General features: G+C 45.6%; 1 protein-coding gene and 1 long non-coding RNA gene across 2 annotated transcripts; both read left to right on the forward strand.

Moving 5' to 3' along the window:
• The first annotated feature begins 5,996 nt into the window (after window positions 1–5,996).
• Window positions 5,997–8,618, forward strand: LOC125518405 (uncharacterized). Its single transcript, XM_048683258.2, has 3 exons — window positions 5,997–7,012; window positions 7,139–7,466; window positions 8,509–8,618. The coding sequence occupies exons 1-3, from the start codon at window positions 6,545–6,547 to the stop codon at window positions 8,616–8,618; spliced, it is 906 nt and encodes a 301-aa protein (XP_048539215.2). The 5' UTR covers window positions 5,997–6,544.
• A 1,233-nt stretch (window positions 8,619–9,851) lies between these two features.
• On the forward strand, window positions 9,852–13,981 carry LOC147958226 (uncharacterized). Its single transcript, XR_015610362.1, has 3 exons — window positions 9,852–10,023; window positions 10,815–12,030; window positions 13,522–13,981. It is a non-coding gene; the product is annotated as an uncharacterized LOC147958226 (long non-coding RNA).
• The last annotated feature ends 10,476 nt before the right edge of the window (window positions 13,982–24,457 follow it).

A 24,457-nucleotide genomic window follows, 5' to 3' on the forward strand; every position in this document is an offset into this window, starting at 1 on the left:
CGGCTATTTGAATAGATTAACTTCCCTGCAGGGGTGCACCACATTTCCCAACACGCTCGATCCCCTTTGTTCGGACACGCTTTCTTGGTTCATGCCCGACCTCGGAAGATCAACACGTCGCAACCCTACCTAGGCACAACAGAGAGGTCAGCACGCCGGTCTAAATCCTATGGCGGAGGGGTCTGGGCCCATCGCCCATTGCACACCTGCATGTTGCGAACGCGGCCGACGAGCAGACCTAGCCTCCCTTATACAAGAGCAAGCGTTCCAGTCCAACCCGGCACGCGCCGCTCAGTCGCTGACGTCACGAAGGCTTCGGCTGATACCACGACGTCGAGTGCCCATAACTGTCCCCGCGTAGTTGGTTAGTGCGTATAGGCCAGTAGCCATTCTCAGATCAAATACCAAGATCTCGTTGAGCATGTTAATTGAAGTATCTGCGAATGCCGACCAGGGCCAGGCCCACCTCTCTTCTAGGTGGTCTCAACCTGCCCTGTCGCTCCGCCTCAAAGTAACAGCCGGGGGCCGTCGGGAACTCAGGCCCACCACTACCTGGATGGAGCCACCTGCCCCTTCAGCCCCCACATCAGAATCACTTGCCGGTACTCAACGAGCCGACCCGACTTTAGTCACCACCTGAATAGTATGTATATATGTATGTATTTACCCGTGATCAACACCCGACGTGATCACGGCCCGATAGTATAGCATGGCAGACTAACAAGAATGTAGGGCCACTGATGATAATCTAGCATCCTATACTAAGTATTTAGGATTGCAGGTAAGGTATCAACAGTTGTAGCAACAATGACAGGCTATGCATCAGAATAGGATTAACGGAAAGCGGTAACATGCTACACTACTCTAATGCAAGCAGTAGAGAGAAGAGTAGGCGATATCTGGTGATCAAGGGGGGGGCTTGCCTGGTTTCTCTGGCAAGAAGGGTCGTCAACACCGTAGTCGACAACATGGGTACCGGCAGCGGTCTCGGGGTCTACCGAAAAGAAGTAATGGAGGGGAACACAATAAATAACAATGCAATCAAAGCATCACAAGGCATAACATGAAAATACGCGACGCTAGGGGTGCCCTAACGCGGTATGAGGTGGTACCGGCAAAGGGGGGGAAACATCTGGGAAAATATCCCCGGGGTTTCGCGTTTTCGGACAGATGAAATGGAGGGGGAAAGTTGCGTGTTCGCTATGCTAGGGATGCGTGGCGGACGAACGGGCTGCATATCCGGATTCGTCTCGTCGTTCTGAGCAACTTTCATGTACAAAGTTTTTCCATCTGAGCTACGGTTTATTTTATATTAATTTTAAGAGATTTAAATCAATTTAGGATTTATTTAATTATTTAAATCAACATTATCCAGAACAGTGTTTGCTGACGTCAGCATGACGTCAGCAATCAACAGGGGTGTTGACTGGTCAAACTGACGCGTGGGTCCCGTTCATCATTGACTAGACTAACTAATCCTGATTAATTAGCTTAATTAGTTGTTTAGTTTAATTAATCAAAATTAATTAAGTTAATTAATTCTTTAATTAATTGATTGATTAATTATTTTTATTATTATTGTTTCAGTTATTTTTAAATTAATTTTTTAAATCGTTCCAGGGCGGGCCCCACGTGCCATAGGCACAGGGGCCATAGCGGGCACGCGGGTGGCGGTTACGGGCGTGTGCGCCCGCGTGCCGGCACGAGGCCACCAGGGGAGGCGCCGACTGCAACGGCTGCCTGAGCAGCGCCGCGAGCGGGGAGGCCATTGGCCAGGGCAGCCGGGGTTGGGAGCGGCACGGAGCGGGGCGATGGTCTGGGGCGGCGGCCGGAGGAACCGCCGGAGTCGTGCTAGGGCGGCGGCGCGCTAGCAGGCGGCGGGGAGCAGAGGCGGGAGGCAGTCCGGCAGGTCCAGGCAGGCTCCGGGCTGCGACGGCATTCGGCGGCGTGTGCTCTCCTCCCGATCCCGATACAATCGGGAGAGGGGGAAATATATTTCGGGTGGGGACGAGTGGGGTGGTGTCGGTGGGAGAGCGGGGGAGTGGGGGAGGTTATGGGGTGCGGGTGGGCTCGACTGGTTGGGCCTTTTGGGCTGGCCGGCCGGCAGCTGGGCCGGTTGGCCCAGGGGTTAGGGGGTTTCTATTTGTGTTGTTTTCTTTTTACTTTTTATTTATTTCTCTTTTTTGATTTATTTCTAGTTTCTTTTTCATTTAGTTTTTATCTAATATTAAAATGATCCCTAATTTAGTAATACATTAAAACCCACTACAACAAAAGGTTTTACCCCAAAACAATTTAGTTTAGTATTTTGTTAATTATAAAAGTATTTAAATATTGGGTTTTGCTACTGTTTTATTCACCTAAGGGTATTTAAACATTTTATAAAGGTGTGGTTTTTTCACCATAATTATCTATGCAATAGTTGGTTCACTCCGAACATTTTAGTTTTAATAATTGAAAACTTTTATTGTTTGGCTGATTTTGAATTTGAATTTGAATCGGTTTCGAACTAACTCGAGATTAGCAACTATAATCAAGGTGACGTGGCATCATTAGCAAAGGATCACTGTAGCTTAATTACCCGGGCGTCACATCTATAGAGATAGATCAAGACGCTTCATTGGACTTTCACAAAGCACATACCTTGATAAAGTTGTGAAGAAGTTCAAAATGGATCAAGCTAAGAAAGGGTTCTTGCCTGTGTTACAAGGTATGAAGTTGAGTAAGACTCAATGCCCGACCAGTGCAGAAGATAGAGAGAAAATGAAAAGTGTTCCCTATGCTTCAGCCATAGGCTCTATCATGTATGCAATACTGTGTACCAGACCTGATGTGTGCCTTGCTATTAGTCTAGCAGGAGGTACCAAAGTAATCCAGGAGTGGATCACTGGACAGCGGTCAAGAACATCCTGAAATACCTGAAAAGGACTAAGGATATGTTTCTCGTTTATGGAGGTGACAAAGAGATCATCGTAAATGGCTACGTTGATGCAAGCTTTGAAACTGATCCAGACGATTCTAAATCGCAAACCGGATACGTGTTTATATTGAACGGTGGAGCTGTCAGTTGGAGCAGTTCTAAGCAAAGCGTCGTGGCAGGATCTACATGTGAAGCGGAGTACATAGCTGCTTCAGAAGCAGCAAATGAAAGAGTATGGATGAAGGAGTTCATATCTGATCTAGGTGTCATACCTAGTGTATCGGGTCCAATGAAAATCTTTTGTGACAATACTGGTGCAATCGCCTTGGCAAAGGAATCCAGATTTCACAAGAGGACCAAGCACATCAAGAGACGCTTCAATTCCATCCGGGATCAAGTCCAGATAGGAGACATAGAGATATGCAAGATACATACGGATCTGAATATTGCAAACTCGCTGACTAAGCCTCTTCCACGAGCAAAACATGATCAGCACCAAGACTCCATGGATGTTAGAATCATTACTGTGTAATCTAGATTATTGACTCTAGTGCAAGTGGGAGGCTGAAGGAAATATGCCCTAGAGGCAATAATAAAGTTATTATTTATTTCCTCATATCATGATAAATGTTTATTATTCATGCTAGAATTGTATTAACCGAAAACATAATACTTGTGTGAATACATAGACAAACATAGTGTCACTAGTATGCCTCTACTTGACTATCTCGTTCATCAAAGATGGTTATGTTTCCTAACCATAGACATGAGTTGTCATTTGATAAACATGATCACATCATTAGGAGAATGATGTGATTGACTTGACCCATTCCGTTAGCTAGCACTTGATCGTTTAGTTTACTGCTATTGCTTTCTTCATTACTTATACATGTTCCTTTGACTATGAGATTATACAAGTCTCGATTACCCGAGGAACACTTTGTGTGCTACCAAACGTCACAACGTAACTAGGTGATTATAAAGGTGCTCTACAGGTGTCTCCGATGGTACTTGTTGAGTTGGCATAGATCGAGATTAGGATTTGTCACTCTGATTATCGGAGAGGTATCTCTGGGCCCTCTCGGTAATGCACATCATAATAAGCCTTGCAAGCAATGTGACTAATAAGTTAGTTACGGGATGATGCATTAGAGAATGAGTAAAGAGACTTGCCGGTAACGAGATTGAGCTAGGTATTGGGATACCGACGATTGAAACCGACGATTGAATCTCGGGCAAGTAACATACCGATGACAAAGGGAACAACATATATTGTTATGCGGTTTGACCGATAAAGATCTTCGTAGAATATGTAGGAACCAATATGAGCATCCAGGTTCCGCTATTGGTTATTGACCGGAGACATGTCTCGGTCATGTCTACATAGTTCTCGAACCCATAGGGTCCGCACGCTTAAAGTTCTGTGACGATCGGTGTTATGAGTTTATATGTTTTGATGTATCGAAGGTAGTTCGGAGTCCCGGATATGATCACGGACATGACGAGGAGTCTCGAAATGGTCAAGACATGAAGATTGATATATTGGAAGCCTACATTTGAACATCGAAAGAGTTCCGGATGAAATCAGGATTTTGCCGTAGTGCCGGAGGGGTTACCGGAGCCCCCCGGGGGTTAATGGGCCTTGTTGGGCCCTAGTGGAGAGAGAGAGGGGCCGGTCAGGGCAGGCCGCGCGCCCCTCCCCCTCTGATCCAAATTGGACTAGGAGAGGGGGGGTGGCGCCCCCTTTCCTTCTCCTTCTCCCCCTTCCTTTCCCCTCCTAGTAGGAGTAGGAAAGAGGGGAATCCTACTCCTACTAGGAGGAAGACTCCTCCTCCTGGCGCGCCCTTTAGGGCCAGCCGGCCTGCCCCCTTGCTCCTTTATATACGGGGGCAGGGGCACCTCTAGACACATAAGTTGATCGTTGATCTCTCCCAGCCGTGTGCGGTGCCCCCCTCCACCATAATCCACCTTGGTCATACTGTAGCGGTGCTTAGGCGAAGCTCTGTGACGGTAGCTTCATCAACATCGTCACCACGCCATCGTGCTGACGAAACTCTCCCTCGAGCTCTACTGGATCGTGATTTCGCGGGACGTCACCGAGCTGAACGTGTGCTGAACGCGGAGGTGCCGTATGTTCGATACTGAGGATCGGTCGATTGTGAAGACGTACGACTATATCAACCGCGTTGTCATAACGCTTCCGCTTAACGGTCTACGAGGGTTCGTGGACGACTCTCCCCTCTCGTTGCTATGCATCACCATGATCTTGCGTGTGCGTAGGATTTTTTTTGAAATTACTACATTCCCCAACACCTTTAGTCCCAGTTTCAGAACCGGGACTAAAGGCCCTCTGGAACCGGGACTAAAGACCCGTTTTCTACTAGTATCCATCTAGTAACAGAAGAGGAGGTTGGAATACATAGTAATTCTAGGGCCAGGTCTAGGTTTAAGTTTGCTTATGTGGCATCTGATGTTATGCTACGATGGAGCTTCACTCCTCTACTTGCGAGTGGCATCAGGTGGTTGCCTCATTCTTCACCCGGTCGACTTCCATGGCTGACAACAACTCTGCCAAAGCAGGCTAAATCCAGATTCCTCGTCCTTTTTTCATCGGCATCATGGGTGAGGAAGGAGAAAGGGATCCGCGTTCTGGTCCTTAAGGTCTGGAGCATTGTGGGGATGATATAGGTGTGCTTTGTCTGTCTTTGATCACTACAACATCCTCAAGCATTGGAGTAGAAGGGAAAGTCAACAGATGTCTCTGATGTGCTTGTTGGCTTGTTAGGGTTGATCACCACCTACAAGTCGACCTATATCACTAATCCCCTTTGCGACCATCTTCAACATTATTTGTGCCTCTTTTCCTTGCCGCCATCAGGGTTATCTTCAGAAACAATGGCTCAAGCATCTCCGACAAGGCCGTTGTTTGCCTCACGACTCGATTGTGCCTTTTGTATCGTCTTTGAGGTCATATCTACTAGTAATTGATTGTAACTTTTTACTTTTTTGGGCACAAACTGCCCCCCTCCACGGTCTGACAAACGTAGAAACACTCGGCCATTGCCCGAGCAGAGGGGGGCAGCGCACACCATGTCACAAAACACTCAGGAATCCAGCTGCAAGCAGCAGAAATTAGCGAGAGCACGCACGCCATGGCAGCTTTGCTGGATCTCATGGTGGTTCACTCCTCGCCGTCGCCTCGCTTCGCTGGTGCCCCGCGGGCGTGCGCCGCGCTGGTGATCGACTCGAGGCATCCGGGCAAGGAGAGGGAGCAATGCCGCCGGCCGTTCCATGCCCCCGCGCCGGCGTTCTGGGGACGCGTGGAGGAGCGGCGCTGCCGACCACGGCCGCCGCCGCCGCCGCCGTGCGTGGGCCTGCGCGGGAGGAATCGGGAGAAGGACGACCGCCATGGTCGGAATTGTGGGCTGGACCGTGAAAACGGCCCACAAGCCCATCTCCTGCCCAAAGCCCGCTACGGCGGTACTTTGAAATACCCCGCCTTGGCGCCCGAGCGTAACCGTCTCAACCAACAGCTTCTCCTCTTCTCCCCGTCGCCGGAGCGCCGACAAGAAACCAAGAACCCATCTCCTCCGCTCTCCAGCGATCCAACGCCGGCGGCGACCGATGGACCAGTTCCACGACAGGCAGCACGTGCGGCTGCGGAGCCGCGTGCTGGGCACCTACGTCCACGCCGACCACGACGGGGAGCGCGTCTCCCTCAGCCGGCGCCGTGACTCGCTCAACACGGCGTGGGTGGCGCACATCCACCAACGCGCCGACGGCCCGTACCTGCTCCTCCACAGCGCCGCCTACGGCCGCTACCTCGGCACCACGTTCAAGCCGGCGCCGCTCGGCCACCACGGCTGCCGCACCGAGCAGCGCGACTACGACGACGAGCCGGACTTGATGGCCGTCATGTGGAAGGCCGCCGGGGCGGGCTTCGATGACGTCGTCCTGCTCCGCAACGCCGCCGGCCGCTACCTCTCCTGGAACACCGGCGTCACCGTCGACAACATAGGCAACATCAGCGCCATGATGTACTGGACCGTTGAGCACATCCCCGCCAGAGAGGGTCCGCCTGGCCCGATCCACGTGAGTTCGCCATGACCAGACCTGCTTCTTGAATCTTGATAACTCTCGAATTGCTTGTTGAATCAATTGAGCGAATTCTTTGATCTCCTGAACCTAACCATGGTGGTTCTTTTGGCTCAACTGCAGACCCCCAGCCCCGGATACCACTCTCTCATGCTCTGGCGCAACCCGGTGGTGTCACGGCTGATCCGGTTCATGCTGTCCGATCCCCACGGCCCCATCTACACCCAGCACTGCTGGACCACGCTGCGGTTCAGGGGGAGGTCCGTGTTCCACCTGAGGGACGAGCTGGCCAGGCGCATCGCCTTCGTCCTGGACGGGCGTCAGTCCTGCGACCTCGTAATGTGCGTCCGAGCGGGCCGCCGGGGGCGTCTGACCCCACTCGTCGTCGACCTGCCCAGCAGCGGCTATGGCGAGACCCTCTGGATTGTCGTCTTCATGTCCGGGACCCCAGGTGAGAGACACTCTCCATGTCCCAAAATTGAGCCGGTAGTCTTGACTGAATTTGCTATGCAGGCTGTACAGATTTTGGTGCAGATGATATTTTAGTCTTGACTGAATTTTCAACCAGTTTGCTGAAAATGTTATAGTCCGAGGAAAAGTTTACTGAAATTGTTGTAGTCTAAAAAACAGTTAACTGAAACTGCTGTAGTCTGAAACTGTCAGGAGTTGGTAATTGTCTGCAACTGTTGTAGTCTTGTAGATAAGTGAAAGATGATTACACACAACCTTGGTATGGAAAGTATTGATTTCATACTATTCTGCTCGATTCAGATAATGCAGTACCTCCATTTGATACTATTTTTTGCCATCAGTAAAAAAGATTTGTGTAAAGCCATTGAAAAATATAGAACTTAAAAAGCCAAATCAGCTCATTAATCACTTTTTAGACTTAGCATAGAAAAGGATATATCCGTTTGAGCTTGCCTATTTTACTTGGGTTGAATAACCTCTGAACAAAATTCAGGTTCCTACAATACTAAATTAAATCTAGTTTCTGCAAACCATATTGTTTCCAGGTTTTGCACCTGAGCTGTATTTCTAGTCTTGTCCTTTTTTTTTGTAAAACTCTGAGATTTGGATTGCTGATCTGCTTCCTACAAATATTGTTTGGCCAGAAGTGTGTTGGTGTTCTTGAAATCTTTTATTGCAGAATGCACAGATATTTGAACTCTTACTTAGTGTAGTGCTAATCTGATCCTTCTTGGAAAAATTACTTTATGATAGGTTTTGTTAGGACTTTGACTTGTCTGAGAAGTAAAAGTAGCTGAACAGAAATAGTACTAGGTGCCAAGTAGATTTATCAGTCTGTGCACACATGGCAAAACGTGGTCTGAAGCTAGTAGAAGCTACTGGTTCCACATTACTGTTCTTGATTCAGATAATTCAGTTTGTCCATTTCGTAACATTTGCGCTAGTTGAAATTATGAAACCTAAAAGGGAAATCATTTTTGTAACATTTTCTGCTTAGTTCCTTGCACATTATATTATCTCAGGTTCTGTCCTGTTGGTCTTGTTTGTTTCAGTAAATTTGGATGAGCTGGCCAGGCGCATCGCCTTCGTCCTGGACGGGCGTCAGTCCTGCGACCTCGTAATGTGCGTCTGAGCAGGCCGCCGGGGGCGTCTGACCCCACTCGTCGTCGACCTGCCCAGCAGCGGCTACGGCGAGACCCTCTGGATTGTCGTCTTCATGTCCAGGACCCCAGGTGAGAGCCACTCTCCATGTCCCAACTTCCTAATGATCTCCTTCGTAATAGTGGCAAGAAGTGAACTGGTAGTCTTCACTAAATTTGCTATGCAGGATGCAAAGATTTTAGTGTAGATGCTATGATGCGTGTCCATGATCTTTTAGTCTTGACTGAATTTTGAACCAGTTTGCTGAAAATGTTATAGTCCGACGAAAAGTTTACTGAAATTGTTGTAGTCTAAAAAACAGTTAACTGAAACTGCTGTAGTCTGAAACTACTGAAATTGTCTGCAACTGTTGTAGTCTTGTAGATAAGTGAAAGATGATTACACATAACCTTGGTATGGAAAGCATTGATTTCATACTATTCTCCTCGATTCAGATAATGCAGTTCCTCCACTTGATACTATTTATTGCCATCAGTAAAAAAGAATTGTGTAAAGCCATTGAAAATTATACAACATAAAAAAATCCAAATCAGTTCATTAATCTCTTTTCAGCCTTGGCTGAGAATACTGATGTATCCGTTTGATTTCGCCTATTTTACTTGGGTTGAATAGCCTCTGAGCAAAATTCAGATTCCTACAATACTAAATTAAATCTAGTTTCTGAAAATCATACTGTTTTCACGTTTTGCACATGTGCTGTATTTCTAGTCTTGTATTTTAATTATTATTTTTAAAAACTCTGAGATCTGGATTGCTGATCTGCTTCCTACAAATATTCTTTGGCGAGAAATATGCTGTTGGTCTTGAAATCTTGTATTGCAGAATGCACAGATATTTGGAGTCTTACTTCAGTGGAGTGCTAATCTGATCCTTCTGGGAGAAATGATTCTATGATAGTAGGTTTTATTAGGACTTTGGAACTTGTCTGAAAAGTAAAAGTAGTTGAATGGAAATAGTAGGTGTCATGTGGATTTATCAGTCTGTGCACACATGGCAAAACGTGGTCTGAAGCTAGTAGAAACTGCTGGTTCCACATTGCTGTTCTTGATTCAGATAATTCAGTTTGTCCATTTCGTAACATTTGTATAGTTGAAATTATGAGACCTAAAAGGAAAATCATTTCGTAACATCTGCTGCTTAGTTCCTTGCGCATTATATTGTTTCAGGGTTTGACCTATTGATCTTGTTTGTTTCAGTAAATCTGGGCGAACTGGCCAGGCGCATCGCCTTCGTCCTGGACAGGCGTCAGTCCTTCGACCTCGTAATGTGTGTCCGAGCGGGCTGCCAGGGGCGTCTGACCCCACTCATCGTCGACCTGCCCAGCAGCGGCTACGGAGAGACCCTCTGGATTGTCGTCTTCATGTCCGGGACCCCAGGTGAGAGACACTTTCCATGTCCCAACTTCCTAATGATCTTGTTCGTAAATGGTGAAGTCGGTAGTCTTGACTGAATTTGCTTTGCACGATGTACAGATTTTGTTGTAGATGCTATTTGCTGCATGGCCATGATCTTGTAGGTTTTATTTTAAGTGGGGTGCCTGATCAATTTCCTGAAAATGTTATAGTCTGAGAAAAAGTTTACTGAAATTGTTGTAGTCTAAAAGAAAACAATTAACTGAAACTACTGTAGTCTGAAACTGTCTGCGTGAGTTAGTAATTGTCTGCAACTGTTGTAGTCTTGTAGATAAATGAAAGATGATTACACACAACCTTTGTATGGAAAGCATTGATTTCATACTATTCTCCTCGATTCAGATAATGCAGTACCTCCACTTGATACTATTTTTTGCCATCAGTAAAAACGAATTGTGTAAAGCCATTGAAAATTATAGAACTTAAAAAAAAATCCAAATCAGCTCATTAATCTCTTTTTAGACTTAGCATAAAAGAGGATATATACTTTTGATTGAATTTGCTATGCACGATGTACAGTTTTTGGTGTAAATGCTATTTGCTGCATGGCCATGATCTGCTTGTGCTTGAATCGATTTACTGAAAATCTTATAGTCTGAAGAAAAGTTTACTGAAATTGTTGTAGTCTACAAAATAGTTAAATTCAACTGCTGTACTCTGAAACAATGAAACTGTTAGGAGGAGTTGGTAATTGTCTGTAGCTGTTATAGTCTTGTATAGATAAGTAAAAGATGCTATGATGCCTTGTCATACAGATGTTGCAGAGGTGGGCATGCCTTGCGATACAGATCATGATAGGGCCGATAAGTCACGTCGCCTGGATTTTGCTCTTCTGCCTGAGGAAATTCTGTGCGCAATTGCTCAGTCCGCGGCAAGGTGCAGATGCAGTGTGGTGGCTATGCGCGGCGTTTGCCGCTCCTGGAGATCCGCAGTTCCTGCTCCTACCCGAGCGCCGTTGCTGATTCTGTCTTCTGTGAGATCTGACCAGCCAACGGTCTTCTTGGCTGTGGTGGCAGGTTCATTGCAGCTTCAGCAGAACCCTTTGTTCTTTCCACCAAGAGGTTCCTGATGCTGGGGAAGCTGCAATGGACTGCTCAGCCTTCGTGTAGCAGCAAGAACTGGATTGACCCTCTGCCCCAACTGTGGACTGAGTTATTCTTTGCCGGAGGTAGACGAGAACATTGATCTGAACAACTTCTGTGAGACCCGTCAGTTGGTCTGTACTTTTCCCGCAAATCATCCAGCAACAACATGGTGGACGAAACTAGGTGATGAACAGCATTGGACAGGATTTAACCATGGATTTGGAGTATCTCCCAAATCAATATATTGGGACAATGAGGAGAATGCGGCATGCATTGCTTCTGCACCCTCTAGTTTGATTGTGGACACCGTCTTTGAGCAGCGTGTACTACCTACATCGGATGAACTGCAGCAAGAACTTGATGACCTGGGCATTGAGCTTGAGTATCCGGCGGCGCACGTCATTCACATTATCCTTGAAGAAGACCCTTTGCTGGAGTTATGGAACAAAAGAGGACATCATGTGTTCCGTGTTGAAGAGGATATATATATGTGCATCTTATTGAGGAACACAGAAAACAATAGCATACATGCTCGTCTGTATGTCCTCAATGTGGATGAAGAAGCCTCCATGATACCAGCTGGTGACATCGGAAATAACGCGCTATTCCTAGGAGCAAATCAGGCGTTCGTTACAGCTGCCAATCAGAATTTGCTTCCCAATACTGCTTATGTGGTTGACGATGACGGTGCAGTTCGAGCCCCCCAGGTAGTAAGAATCAACTTTGCCACTGGGCAACATACGGTCATGGAGTACCCAGCAAACATTGGACCAGTAAACTCATACATGTCGCCCAGTTGGATCGAGCCACTGCCAGCTGGTCATTGCAACTAGATCTTACCCCACTTGTCGTCGACCTGCCAGCAGCGGCTACGGCGAGACCCCAGGTGAGAGCCACTCTCCATGTCCCAACTTCTTAATGATCTCCTATTGGTGGCAACTAGCAAGAATAGCCTTCATTGAATTTGTTATGAATTATTTGCTGCATGGCCATGATCTTTGAGGTTGTATTTTATTGGGGGTGCTAATCTGCTTGTGCCTGAAACAGTTTACTGAAATTGCTGTAGTCTGAAAAATAGTTAACTGAAGCTGTTAGGACATAAATGTCTGAAACTGTTGTAGTCTTGTAGATAACTGCTGTAGTCTGTGGCTAGATGGTTACTGGGGGAACAGATCATTTGATAACCTTGATATGGAAAGTGTTGGTTTCATGCTACTCACAATCAACAGATCAATTTCAGTACTTCCGTTTGGTACTATTTGCCACCAGTAAGAACAATTGTGTGTAAAGCTAGCAAAAGTTATGGAACTTAAAAGGCCAAATCTGTTGATTAATCTCTTTTTTCAGCCTTAACAGAGAAGATGGAGTTAGCCGTTCTACTTAGCCCATTTTTACTTGGGTTGGATTAACCTGTGAACAAAATTCAAGTTCCTACAATATTAAATTAAATCTAGTTTCTGCACACCGTATTATTTTCTGGTTTTGCACATGAGATGTATTCTCGGTCTGCTTCCTAATCTGATCATGCTTGTTATTTTTCTTACTTCCGTATGATTTTCTTTGGCAAGAAACTTAATGCAAAATGCACAGATTTTGGTGTAGAGACTATTTGCTGCATGAACTTGATATCTGGAGTCTTACTTTAGTGGAGTACTATTCTGATCATGTTTGGAAAAAGGATTTTATGATAGGTTTTGTTAGGATTTTGGAACCTGTCTGAAAATTAGAAGTAGTTGAATGGAAATAGTAGGTGCCATGTGGACTTATCAGTGTGTGGACACATGGCAAAAGATGGTCTGAAGCTAGTAGAAACTACTGGTTCCACGTTTCTGTTCTTGATTCAGATAATTCGGTTCATCCATATCATAACATAGATGATACCCCGCACGTTGTTGCGGGAATATTTGCAATACATTTTGATGATGTGTGATTTTTATGGAACATGAATAGTGATACTACGAAAACTAAAATTGCAAATCCATATGCTTTATTGTGTTTGATTAATGTATTGTAAAATATCTAATATATGTTTGCATGTTGAGGTGGACATTTTCATGTGCATGAATGCATGTTGTGGTGGGCTTTTTGCCATGCATGTTGCTTGATGATGTGGCATGCTTGCATGTTGAGAGAAATATGTTAGTGGGGGCTAACTATTTAGATATAGAAGATTTGCCGCTAGTAGAAATTATGGAACCTAAAATGCGAGTAATTTTGTAACATTTGCTACGTAGTTCCATGCACATTATATTGTTTCAGATTTTCTCTTTTTGACCTTGTTATAGGTTTTCAGGTTTTGTCATCTTGATCTTATCATCATATTGTTATTTGTTATCGGCCTACTGCCTAACTTACTCGTTTATTTCTGCTAATTCAGCCTATGATGTGCTGCGACACCCGAATGTTGATGCGGAGTAGAGCAAGATCAGAGCAGGAGTCCTTTCAGTTCACCTCTTCTTGAGTGTCATCACCCTGGACACAATGACAGCAGAACTGGAGCCTACTTTTGCATGTAGATAGATATGGGTTCAGAAAACTCAGCAGCCCTCGTGCTTCTTCTGCTAGCTAAACTTGCTCCGATCTCCTGACAGGACAGGGGGAACCCCTGTCTGTCTGTTTTGGCTCCGCTCTCCTTTTGGATGATGGATGCATTTTGCATTAATGGAGAATGCAGTGGTTCTTGCACTGAGATGATGGTCCTGTATTTCTTTTAGATGATGCATTTCATATATATAACAAATGCAGTTGGTTCTTCCAGTGAGCTGACGATACTGTGTTTCGTTGCCCCCGTTTTCATTTTGCTTTTCATTGTAGGGGTTCTTGCAATGAGTCGATGATCCTGCAAATTTTTTTAGAGATGCATTTTGCTTGAATGGAAAATGCATCCTGCAATGTGTTTCTTTTACACTATGCATTCGGTATGAATGAAAAATGTAGCGGGTTCTTCATGTGAGCTGGTGATTGTGTTTTCAGTTGTGCTGTTTTTAGTGTCTCGTGTGTTGTTGTGATGCCGAGCACCTGAATTCTGAACGAGGGAGGCCACAGATGACACCTACATTTTGCCGTTCATTGATGTCCTCACTTCTTAGGCAACCGACTCAGTTGGATCGAGTGCAGTAGTATTTCACTGTACAGAAGTTAGATGCTGTACATGTTAACTGAATTCGAGTAGAATTCTTAATCACCACTCCATTCGTTCCTAAATATAAGTCTTTCTAAAGATTTCAATGCGGATTACATACGGAGCAAAATGAGTGAAACTACACTCCAATATATGTCTATATACATAGGAACGTAGTTCTTATTGAAATCTCTAGAAAGACTTATATTTAGGAACGGAGGGAATATTTTATATGAACGTAGGAGACTTTACATCTAACTGAATTAATCTCTTTTCAGTCTTAACCGAGAAGATGGAGTTATCCGTTCTATTTAGCCCATTTTTACTTGAATTCAAGTTCCTACAATACTAAATTAAATCTAGTTTCTGCACACCATATTATTTTCTGGTTTTGCACATGAGATGTATTCTCGATCTTGTTATTTTTCTTACTCCGTATTATTTTGTAAAACTCTGAGATTTGGATTGTTGATCTGCTTCCTACTGATGATATTCTTTGGCAAGAAATATGCTGGTGGTCTTGAAATCTGTTGATGCAAAATGCACAGATGTTGGTGTAGAGACTATTTGCTGCATCAACATGATACCTGGAGTCTTACTTTAGTGGAGTGCTAATCTGATCATGCTTGGAAAAAGGATTTTATGGTAGGTTTTGTTAGGATTTTGGAACTCGTCTGAAAAATAGAAGTAGTTGAATGGAAATAGTAGGTGCCATGTGGACTTATCAGTGTGTGGACTGTGGACACATGGCAAAAGATGGTCTGAAGCTAGTAGAAACTACTGGTTCCACATTTCTGTTCTTGATTCAGATAATTCAGTTCGTCCATTTTGTAACATTTGCTGCTAGTAGAAATTATGGAACATAAAAGGCTAGTCATTTTGTAACATTTGCTGTGTAGTTCCTTGCACATTATATAGTTTCAGGTTTTGTCTTTTTGACCTTGTTATAGGTTTTCAGTTTTGTTGTCTTGATCTTATCATCCCTTATATTATTATTTGTTTTCGGTCTTCAGCCTAACTTACTCATTTATTTCTGCTAATTCAGCCTACAATGCGCTGCGCCACCTGAATGTTCACGCAGAGTAGAGCAAGATCAGAGCAGGAGTCCTGTCAGTTCACCTCTTCTGAAGTTTCGGCACCTCGGACACAATGACAGCAGAACTGGACGCCTACTTTTGCATATATATATATATAGATATGGGTTCAGAAAACTCAGCAGCCCTCGTGCTTCTTCTGCTAGCTAAACTTGCTCCGATCTCCTGACAGGACAGAGGGAACCCTTGTCTGTCTGTCTGTTTTGGCGTCGCGTTCCTTTTGGATGATGGACGCATTTTGCATTAATGGAATACACAGTGGTTCTTGCAGTGTGATAATGATCCTGTGATTCTCTTAGGTGATGAATTTCGGTTATACAAAAAATGCAGCTGGATCTTCCATTGAGCTGCCGATATTGTTTTTCGTTGCGCCCGGTTTCATCTCGTGTTTCCAGTTTCTTGCAATGAGTCGATGATCCTGGAACTTTTTCAGTTTCTTTTAGGCTACTCATTCGGCGTAAATGAAAAATGTAGTGGGTTCTTCCTGGGAGCTGGTGATCGTGTTTTCAGTTGCGCTGCTTTTAGTGTCTCGTGTGTTGTTTTGATGCCTAGCACCTGAATTCTGAACGAGGCCACAGATGTCACCTGAATTTTCTGTCTGGCCGCCAACTATATATGAACGTATATAGGAGACTGAATTCAGGTGCAACTATATGAGACTGTACAACTAACTAAACTGATCACTCCACGTATGCATATTCAACTCTATTTCGGATAGAAAGAAACTGTCGGCGCAGGACGCTGCTTCGGTGCCTTAATTGCACATGCCTTTGGGTCAGTGACATGTGGGCCAGCCGGCTGTTGGACCCACTTGTCAGTGGCCCAAAGACACCTGCAGTTATGGCAGGGAAGCTCAGTCCGTCGGCGCGGTATACCTTACAGGCGTGCTGCATACCGAGTCCATATGATGGTAGACATTTGGGACCCGCACCCAGTCGTGCAAGAGTAAACACTGGAAGGAGATAAGGATGTACTCTACTCGCTAAGAACAACTCCAACAGATCCAGTATCCGTAAAAAAAAATCTACCGTTTAGAGGAAGTCTGTGCCAAAAATCGTACCCAAGATATGCCATAAACGTGGAATAATTTATCAATTTGACTAATTCACATCTGGATGTTTTTTAAGGATATCACATCTAAGCTATCACAAATATATAATGCAGCAACAAGAAACAAAAAAAAACTAGCACAAAAAAAAGATCACAAAAAGATGTGGCATAGTTATGTCACATCTAGATGTGTCCTAACAGACCCATAATTTATAGGATCCTGTAAACTTGGCTACTACTTCCCTCGGGTTTAGGGGAAGTTTTTCTTTCCAGTAAACTTTTGTCCCCCCCCCCCCCCCGGCAGCCCCGCCGCCGCCACTACCCCCCACCCCACCGCAGACGCGCCGCCAGGACGCCGCCCCGCATCACCACACCACCTCTCGCCGGCGGCAACCGCATTGCCTCGTGCCGCCCTCGCCGGAGGCCATCACACGTGTCACTGACCGGCGGGCCATAGGCCATTATCTAATTTTGTTTAATAAAAAAATAAAAATAGATTTAGGGGAAGAAGTTTTACGGGAGCTGACAAAATTAGCTTTAGAAAACTTTCCCTAAAATTATAGGTATCCTTATAGGAGATATTTAGAGGAGCTGTTGGAGTTGCTCTAAGTTCGGGATTGTGTTGTTATAGGAGATATTTTCATCATGTCTCCCCGAAGATAGCTAGCTTATTACCGCAGATATTAGCCCATACAAAGGTCCCGACGGCCGCCGCCAAAGGATCACCCGCTCTCTTCGTACATCCAATGTACCCATTCCAATCTCAATAGGAAAGAGTTAATTGCAAAAAACCACCACATTTGGGGCATCGATTGCAGAAAATCACCTAGTCCCTAATTTTGTGCAAAAATCATCGCGTTTTCAATAAACTTTTTGCAAATTGCACTGATCGGGTGATTTGTTCCATTTAACCACTTTCTGACAAGTGGGGCTAGATTGTAAGAGCAAAATTTTTACACACACACCCCTCGATCTAAAACAGAAAAGCAATCAGCCCCCACCCCCCGGCCAGAGGCGCGCTGGCCGTCGGTTTCCTGCCGCCGGCCACCGAGTGCTCGTGCTCCAGCGGCTTCGGAGGTCAACGTCCAAAGACGCTGCTTGCTCCAGTCTTGTGCTTTGTGGCCGCAGCTTGCTTGTGCCCCGCCGCTGATGCTTGCGCCCCGCCGCTCCTATTCGTGCCTGAGCTGCGCGCTGCTGCTTGCGGCCCCGCTGCACGCCGCCGCGCTGCTGCTTGCGGCCGCGCTGCACGCCGCCGCGCTGCTGCCGCCAGCTGAAAGGAAGCGGCAAGCACCTTGGCCCAGGCCGCAGCGGTGGTGCAGTTGGGCGGCGAGCACCTTGGGCCAGCCGGCCAGGGCGCCGGCCGTGGCCCTGCCGTCCAGAGCTAGCAGCGCGAGCTCGATTGCTGCTCGTGGTCTTGAACGCCGGCGGCGCCTTGCCCTGCCGTGGCCGCGCCTCCAGCCCCCGACCACGGACGAGGCCGCCGTGATTCTCTGGGCCGCCATCGTGACCCTTCCGCTTCGGCGAGGCGAGGCGCGACGTAGAGATGAGGAGGGATGCCGCCCCGCCCACGAGGCAAGGCCAGGGAGGAGGGAGGCCGTCCCGCCGGAGGCTGCCTCGCCGTGGCCAGCCACCACCTCAGAGGAGGAAGGCGGCGGGGGTGGGAGGGGGGCTGATTGCTTTTTTCATTTTTTGAATAAGGGTGTCTTTGTGAAATTCAGGGAGGTGTAGGTCAACTTTTTACTAAATCATCTCCTTATAATCCGGCCCCACTTGTCAGAAAGTGATCAGTCAGGCTAAATCACCTGGTCAGTGCAATTTGCAAAAAAATTACTAGAAACGCGGTGATTTTTGCACAAAATTAGGGACTAGGTGCTTTTCTGCAATCGATGCCCCAAATGTGGTGGTTTTTTTGCAATTGTCTCCAATAGGAAGACTACAAGCATTACATAGTGCTATTACACATCTGAAGCCTGGACCTTGGTAAAACCACCATGTCTTTGATTTTAGTTACAAGATTCCTTCGGAAGCTTCCTCGTTAGATCGGCGATGAATCAATCATTGGCATTTGGAGCCCTTGTGGGGCCCAAACAGATCTTGCCCGTGGTGTCACTCTTGAACTATGTGATCTTTCCCACCTTGGTGTTTCCAAGCAAGGCATCTACTTTGACTCCGTTCGTGCCCAAGAAAGGGAGGTGGGACAACTCGATGGTGGTCTTGTGACATTACCTCATGTCCCTACCGACTTGTTCTACAGCTCAGATGAGCCAGTTCTCCTGCACGGTCTTTATGGGAAAAAAGGCTAAGGGCTCGAGCTAGCATTTGGAGATTGAGAGTGGAGCTGTAAAGATGGAACAAGAGCGACAAAGAGGTCGTAAAGGCCTCGATAGCGCCCACCCACTTTGAGGTTCGAAACTCCAACACACAAGCAAGCTTGCGAAGGGGAGGGGGTACTCGAACGCCCCCATGTGTCGGCCCTCAAGTTCTCCTTTAGTGTGGTGATTGGTCGCTGATTACCTTTACTCCAGTTGTTGCCATTGTTGGGTTTCGTAGTAATTTCAAAAAAATTCCTACGCACACGCAAGATCATGTGATGCATAGCAACGAGAGGGGAGAGTGCTGTCTACGTACCCACGCAGACCGACTTTGGAAGCGTTGACACAATGTAGAGGAAGTAGTCGTACGTCTTCACGATCCAACCGATCAAGCACCGAAACTACGGCACCTCCGAGTTCGAGCACACGTTCAGCTCGATGACGATCCCCGGACTCCGATCCAGCAAAGTGTCGGGGAAGAGTTCCGTCAGCACGACGGCGTGGTGACGATCTTGATGTACTACAGCAGCAGGGCTTCGCCTAAACTCCGCTACAGTATTATCGAGGACTATGATGGCTGGGGGCGCCGCACACGGCTAAGGAATAGATCATGTGGATCAACTTGTGTGTTCTAGGGTGCCTCTGCCTCAGTATATAAAGGACTAGAGGGGGAGGCTGGCCGGCCAAGGTGTGGCGCGCACGGAGAGTCCTACTCCCTCTGGGAGTAGGACTCCCCCCCCCAATCCTAGTTGGAATAGGATTCGCGGAGGGGGAAAAGAGAGAGAGGGGGCCGGCCACCTCTCCTAGTCCTAATAGGACTAGGGGAAGGGGGAGGCACGCAGCCCATGTAGGGCTGCCTCTTCTCTTTTCCACTAAGGCCCATCATGGCCCATTTAGCTCCCGGGGGGTTCCGGTAACCTTCCCGGTACTCCGGTAAAATCCCGATTTTACCCGGAACACTTCCGATATCCAAACATAGGCTTCCAATATATCAATCTTTACGTCTCGACCATTTCGAGACTCCTCGTCATGTCCGTGATCATATCCGGGACTCCGAACAACCTTTGGTACATCAAAATGCATAAACTCATAATATAACTGTCATCGTAACCTTAAGCGTGCGGACCCTACGGGTTTGAGAACAATGTAAACATGACCGAGACATGTCTCCGGTCAATAACCAATAGCGGGACCTGGATGCCCATATTGGCTCCTACATATTCTACGAAGATCTTTATCGGTCAGACCGCATAACAACATACGTTGTTCCCTTTGTCATTGGTATGTTACTTGCCCGAGATGCGATCGTCGGTATCCCATACCTAGTTCAATCTCGTTGCCGGCAAGTCTCTTTACTCGTTCTGTAATACATCATCCCGCAACTAACTCATTAGTTGCAATGCTTGCAAGGCTTATGTGATGTGCATTACCGAGAGGGCCCAGAGATCCTCCGACAATCGGAGTGACAAAACCTAATCTCGAAATACGCCAACCCAATATGTACCTTTGGAGACACCTGTAGTACTCCTTTATAATCACCCAGTTACGTTGTGACGTTTGGTAGTACCCAAAGTGTTCCTCCGGTAAACGGGAGTTGCATAATCTCATAGTTATAGGAACATGTATAAGTCATGAAGAAAGCAATAGCAACATACTAAATGATCGGGTGCTAAGCTAATGGAATGGGTCATGTCAATCAGATCATTCTCTTAATGATGTGATCCCGTTAATCAAATAACAACTCATTGTTCATGGTTAGGAAACATAACCATCTTTGATTAACGAGCTAGTCAAGTAGAGGCATACTAGTGACACTTTGTTTGTCTATGTATTCACACATGTATTATGTTTCCCGTTAATACAATTCTAGCATGAATAATAAACATTTATCATGATTAAAAGGAAATAAATAATAACTTTATTATTGCCTCTAGGGCATATTTCCTTCAGTCTCCCACTTGCACTAGAGTCAATAATCTAGATTACACCGTAATGATTCTAACACCCATGGAGCCTTGGTGCTGATCATGTTTTGCTCGTGGTAGAGGCTTAGTCAACGGGTCTGCAACATTCAGATCCGTATGTATCCTGCAAATCTCTATGTCTCCCACCTGGACTAGATCTCGTATGGAATTGAAGCGTCTCTTGATGTGCTTGGTTCTCTTGTGAAATCTGGATTCGTTTGCCAAGGCAATTGCACCAGTATTGTCACAAAAGATTTTCATTGGACCCGATGCACTAGGTATGACACCTAGATCGGATATGAACTCCTTCATCCAGACTCCTTCGTTCGCTGCTTCCGAAGCAGCTATGTACTCCGCTTCACATGTAGATCCTGCTACGACGCTTTGTTTAGAACTGCACCAACTGACAGCTCCACCGTTTAATGTAAACACGTATCCGGTTTGCGATTTAGAATCGTCCGGATCAGTGTCAAAGCTTGCATCAACGTAACCATTTACGACGAGCTCTTTGTCACCTCCATATACGAGAAACATATCCTTAGTCCTTTTCAGGTATTTCAGGATGTTCTTGACCGCTGTCCAGTGATCCACTCCTGGATTACTTTGGTACCTCCCTGCTAGACTTATAGCAAGGCACACATCAGGTCTGGTACACAGCATTGCATACATGATAGATCCTATCGCTGATGCATAGGGAACATCTTTCATATTCTCTCTATCTTCTGCAGTGGTCAGGCATTGAGTCTTACTCAATTTCACACCTTGTAACACAGGCAAGAATCCTTTCTTTGCTTGATCCATTTTGAACTTCTTCAAAATTTTGTCAAGGTATGTTGAATTAAGCGTTTTGATCTATCTCTATAGATCTTTATGCCTAATATGTAAGCAGCTTCACCGAGGTCTTTCATTGAAAAACTCTTATTCAAGTATCCCTTTATGCTATCCAGAAATTCTATATCATTTCCAATCAGTAATATGTCATCCACATATAATATCAGAAATGCTACAGAGCTCCCACTCACTTTCTTGTAAATACAGACTTCACCGAAAGTCTGTATAAAACCAAATGCTTTGATCACACTATCAAAGCGTTTATTCCAACGCCGAGAGGCTTGCACCAGTCCATAAATGGATCGCTGGAGCTTGCACACTTTGTTAGCTCCCTTTGGATCGACAAAACCTTCTGGTTGCATCATATACAACTCTTCTTCCAGAAATCCATTCAGGAATGCAGTTTTGACATCCATCTGCCAAATTTCATAATCATAAAATGCGGCAATTGCTAACATGATTCGGACAGACTTAAGCATCGCTACAGGTGAGAAGGTTTCATCGTAGTCAACCCCTTGAACTTGCCGAAAACCTTTTGCGACAAGTCGAGCTTTGTAGACAGTAATATTACCGTCAGCGTCAGTCTTCTTCTTGAAGATCCATTTATTCTCAATTGCTTGCCGATCATCGGGCAAGTCAACCAAAGTCCATACTTTGTTCTCATACATGGATCCCATCTCAGATTTCATGGCTTCAAGCCATTTTGCGGAATCTGGGCTTACCATTGCTTCTTCATAGTTCGTAGGTTCATCATGATCTAATAGCATGACTTCCAGAACAGGATTACCGTACCACACTGGCACGGATCTCACTCTGGTTGATCTACGAGGTTCAGTAGTATCTTGATCTGAAGTTTCATGATCATTATCATTAGCTTCCTCACTAACTGGTGTCGGTGTCACTGAAACAGTTTTCTGTGATGTACTACTTTCCAATAAGGGAGCAGGTATAGTTACCTCGTCAAGTTCTACTTTCCTCCCACTCACTTCTTTCGAGAGAAACTCCTTCTCTAGAAAGTTTCCGAATTTAGCAACAAAAGTCTTGCCTTCGGATCTGTGATAGAAAGTGTATCCAATAGTTTCCTTTGGATATCCTATGAAGACACATTTCTCCGATTTGGGTTCGAGCTTATCAGGTTGAAGCTTTTTCACATAAGCATCGCAGCCCCAAACTTTCAGAAACGACAACTTTGGTTTCTTGCCAAACCACAGTTCATAAGGCGTCGTCTCAACGGATTTTGATGGTGCCCTATTTAACGTGAATGTGGTCGTCTCTAGAGCGTATCCCCAAAACGATAGCGGTAAATCAGTAAGAGACATCATAGATCGCACCATATCTAGTAAAGTACGATTACGACGTTCGGACACACCATTGCGCTGTGGTGTTCCGGGTGGCGTGAGTTGCGAAACTATTCCACAATTTTTCAAATGTACACCAAACTCGTAACTCAAATATTCTCCTCCACGATCAGATCGTAGAAGCTTTATCTTCTTGTTACGATGATTTTCAACTTCACTCTGAAATTCTTTGAACTTTTCAAATGTTTCAGACTTGTGTTTCATTAAGTAGATATACCCATATCTGCTTAAGTCATCTGTGAAGGTGAGAAAATAACGATATCCGCCACGAGCCTCAATATTCATCGGACCACATACATCTGTATGTATGATTTCCAGCAAATCTGTTGCTCTCTCCATAGTACCGGAGAACGGTGTTTTAGTCATCTTGCCCATGAGGCACGGTTCGCAAGTACCAAGTGATTCATAATCAAGTGGTTCCAAAAGTCCATCAGTATGGAGTTTCTTCATGCGCTTTACACCGATATGACCTAAACGGCAGTGCCACAAATAAGTTGCACTCTCATTATCAACTCTGCATCTTTTGGCTTCAACATTATGAATATGTGTGTTACTACTATCGAGATTCAACAAGAATAGACCACTCTTCAAGGGTGCATGACCATAAAAGATATTACTCATATAAATAGAACAACCATTATTCTCTGATTTAAATGAATAACCGTCTCGCATCAAACAAGATCCAGATATAATGTTCATGCTTAACGCTGGCACCAAATAACAATTATTTAGGTCTAATACTAATCCCGAAGGTAGATGTAGAGGTAGCGTGCCGACTGCGATCACATCGACTTTGGAACCGTTTCCCACGCGCATCGTCACCTCGTCCTTAACCAATCTTCGCTTGATCCGTAGTCCCTGTTTCGAGTTGCAAATATTAGCAACAGAACCAGTATCAAATACCCAGGTGCTACTGCGAGCATTAGTAAGGTACACATCAATAACATGTATATCACATATACCTTTGTTCACCTTGCCATCCTTCTTATCCGCCAAATACTTGGGGCAGTTCCGCTTCCAGTGACCAGTCTGCTTGCAATAGAAGCACTCAGTTTCAGGCTTAGGTCCAGGTTTGGGTTTCTTCTCTTGAGTAGCAACTTGCTTGCCGTTCTTTTTGAAGTTCCCCTTCTTCTTCCCTTTGCCCTTTTTCTTGAAACTAGTGGTCTTGTTGACCATCAACACTTGATGCTCCTTCTTGATTTCTACCTCCGCAGCTTTCAGCATCGCGAAGAGCTCGGGAATAGTCTTGTTCATCCCTTGCATATTATAGCTCATCACGAAGCTCTTGTAGCCTGGTGGCAGTGATTGAAGAATTCTGTCGATGACGCAATCATCTGGGAGATTAACTCCCAATTGAATCAAGTGATTATTATACCCAGACATTTTGAGTATATGCTCACTGACAGAACTGTTCTCCTCCATCTTACAGCTATAGAACTTATTGGAGACTTCATATCTCTCAATCCGGGCATTTGTTTGAAATATTAACTTCAACTCCTGGAACATCTCATATGCTCCATGACGTTCAAAACGTTGTTGAAGTCCCGATTCTAAGCCGTAAAGCATGGCACACTGAACTATCG

Source organism: Triticum urartu, chromosome 7A, assembly GCF_056163025.1.
Source record: "Triticum urartu cultivar PI428250 chromosome 7A, HENAU_Tu73, whole genome shotgun sequence".
NCBI lineage: Eukaryota > Viridiplantae > Streptophyta > Magnoliopsida > Poales > Poaceae > Triticum > Triticum urartu.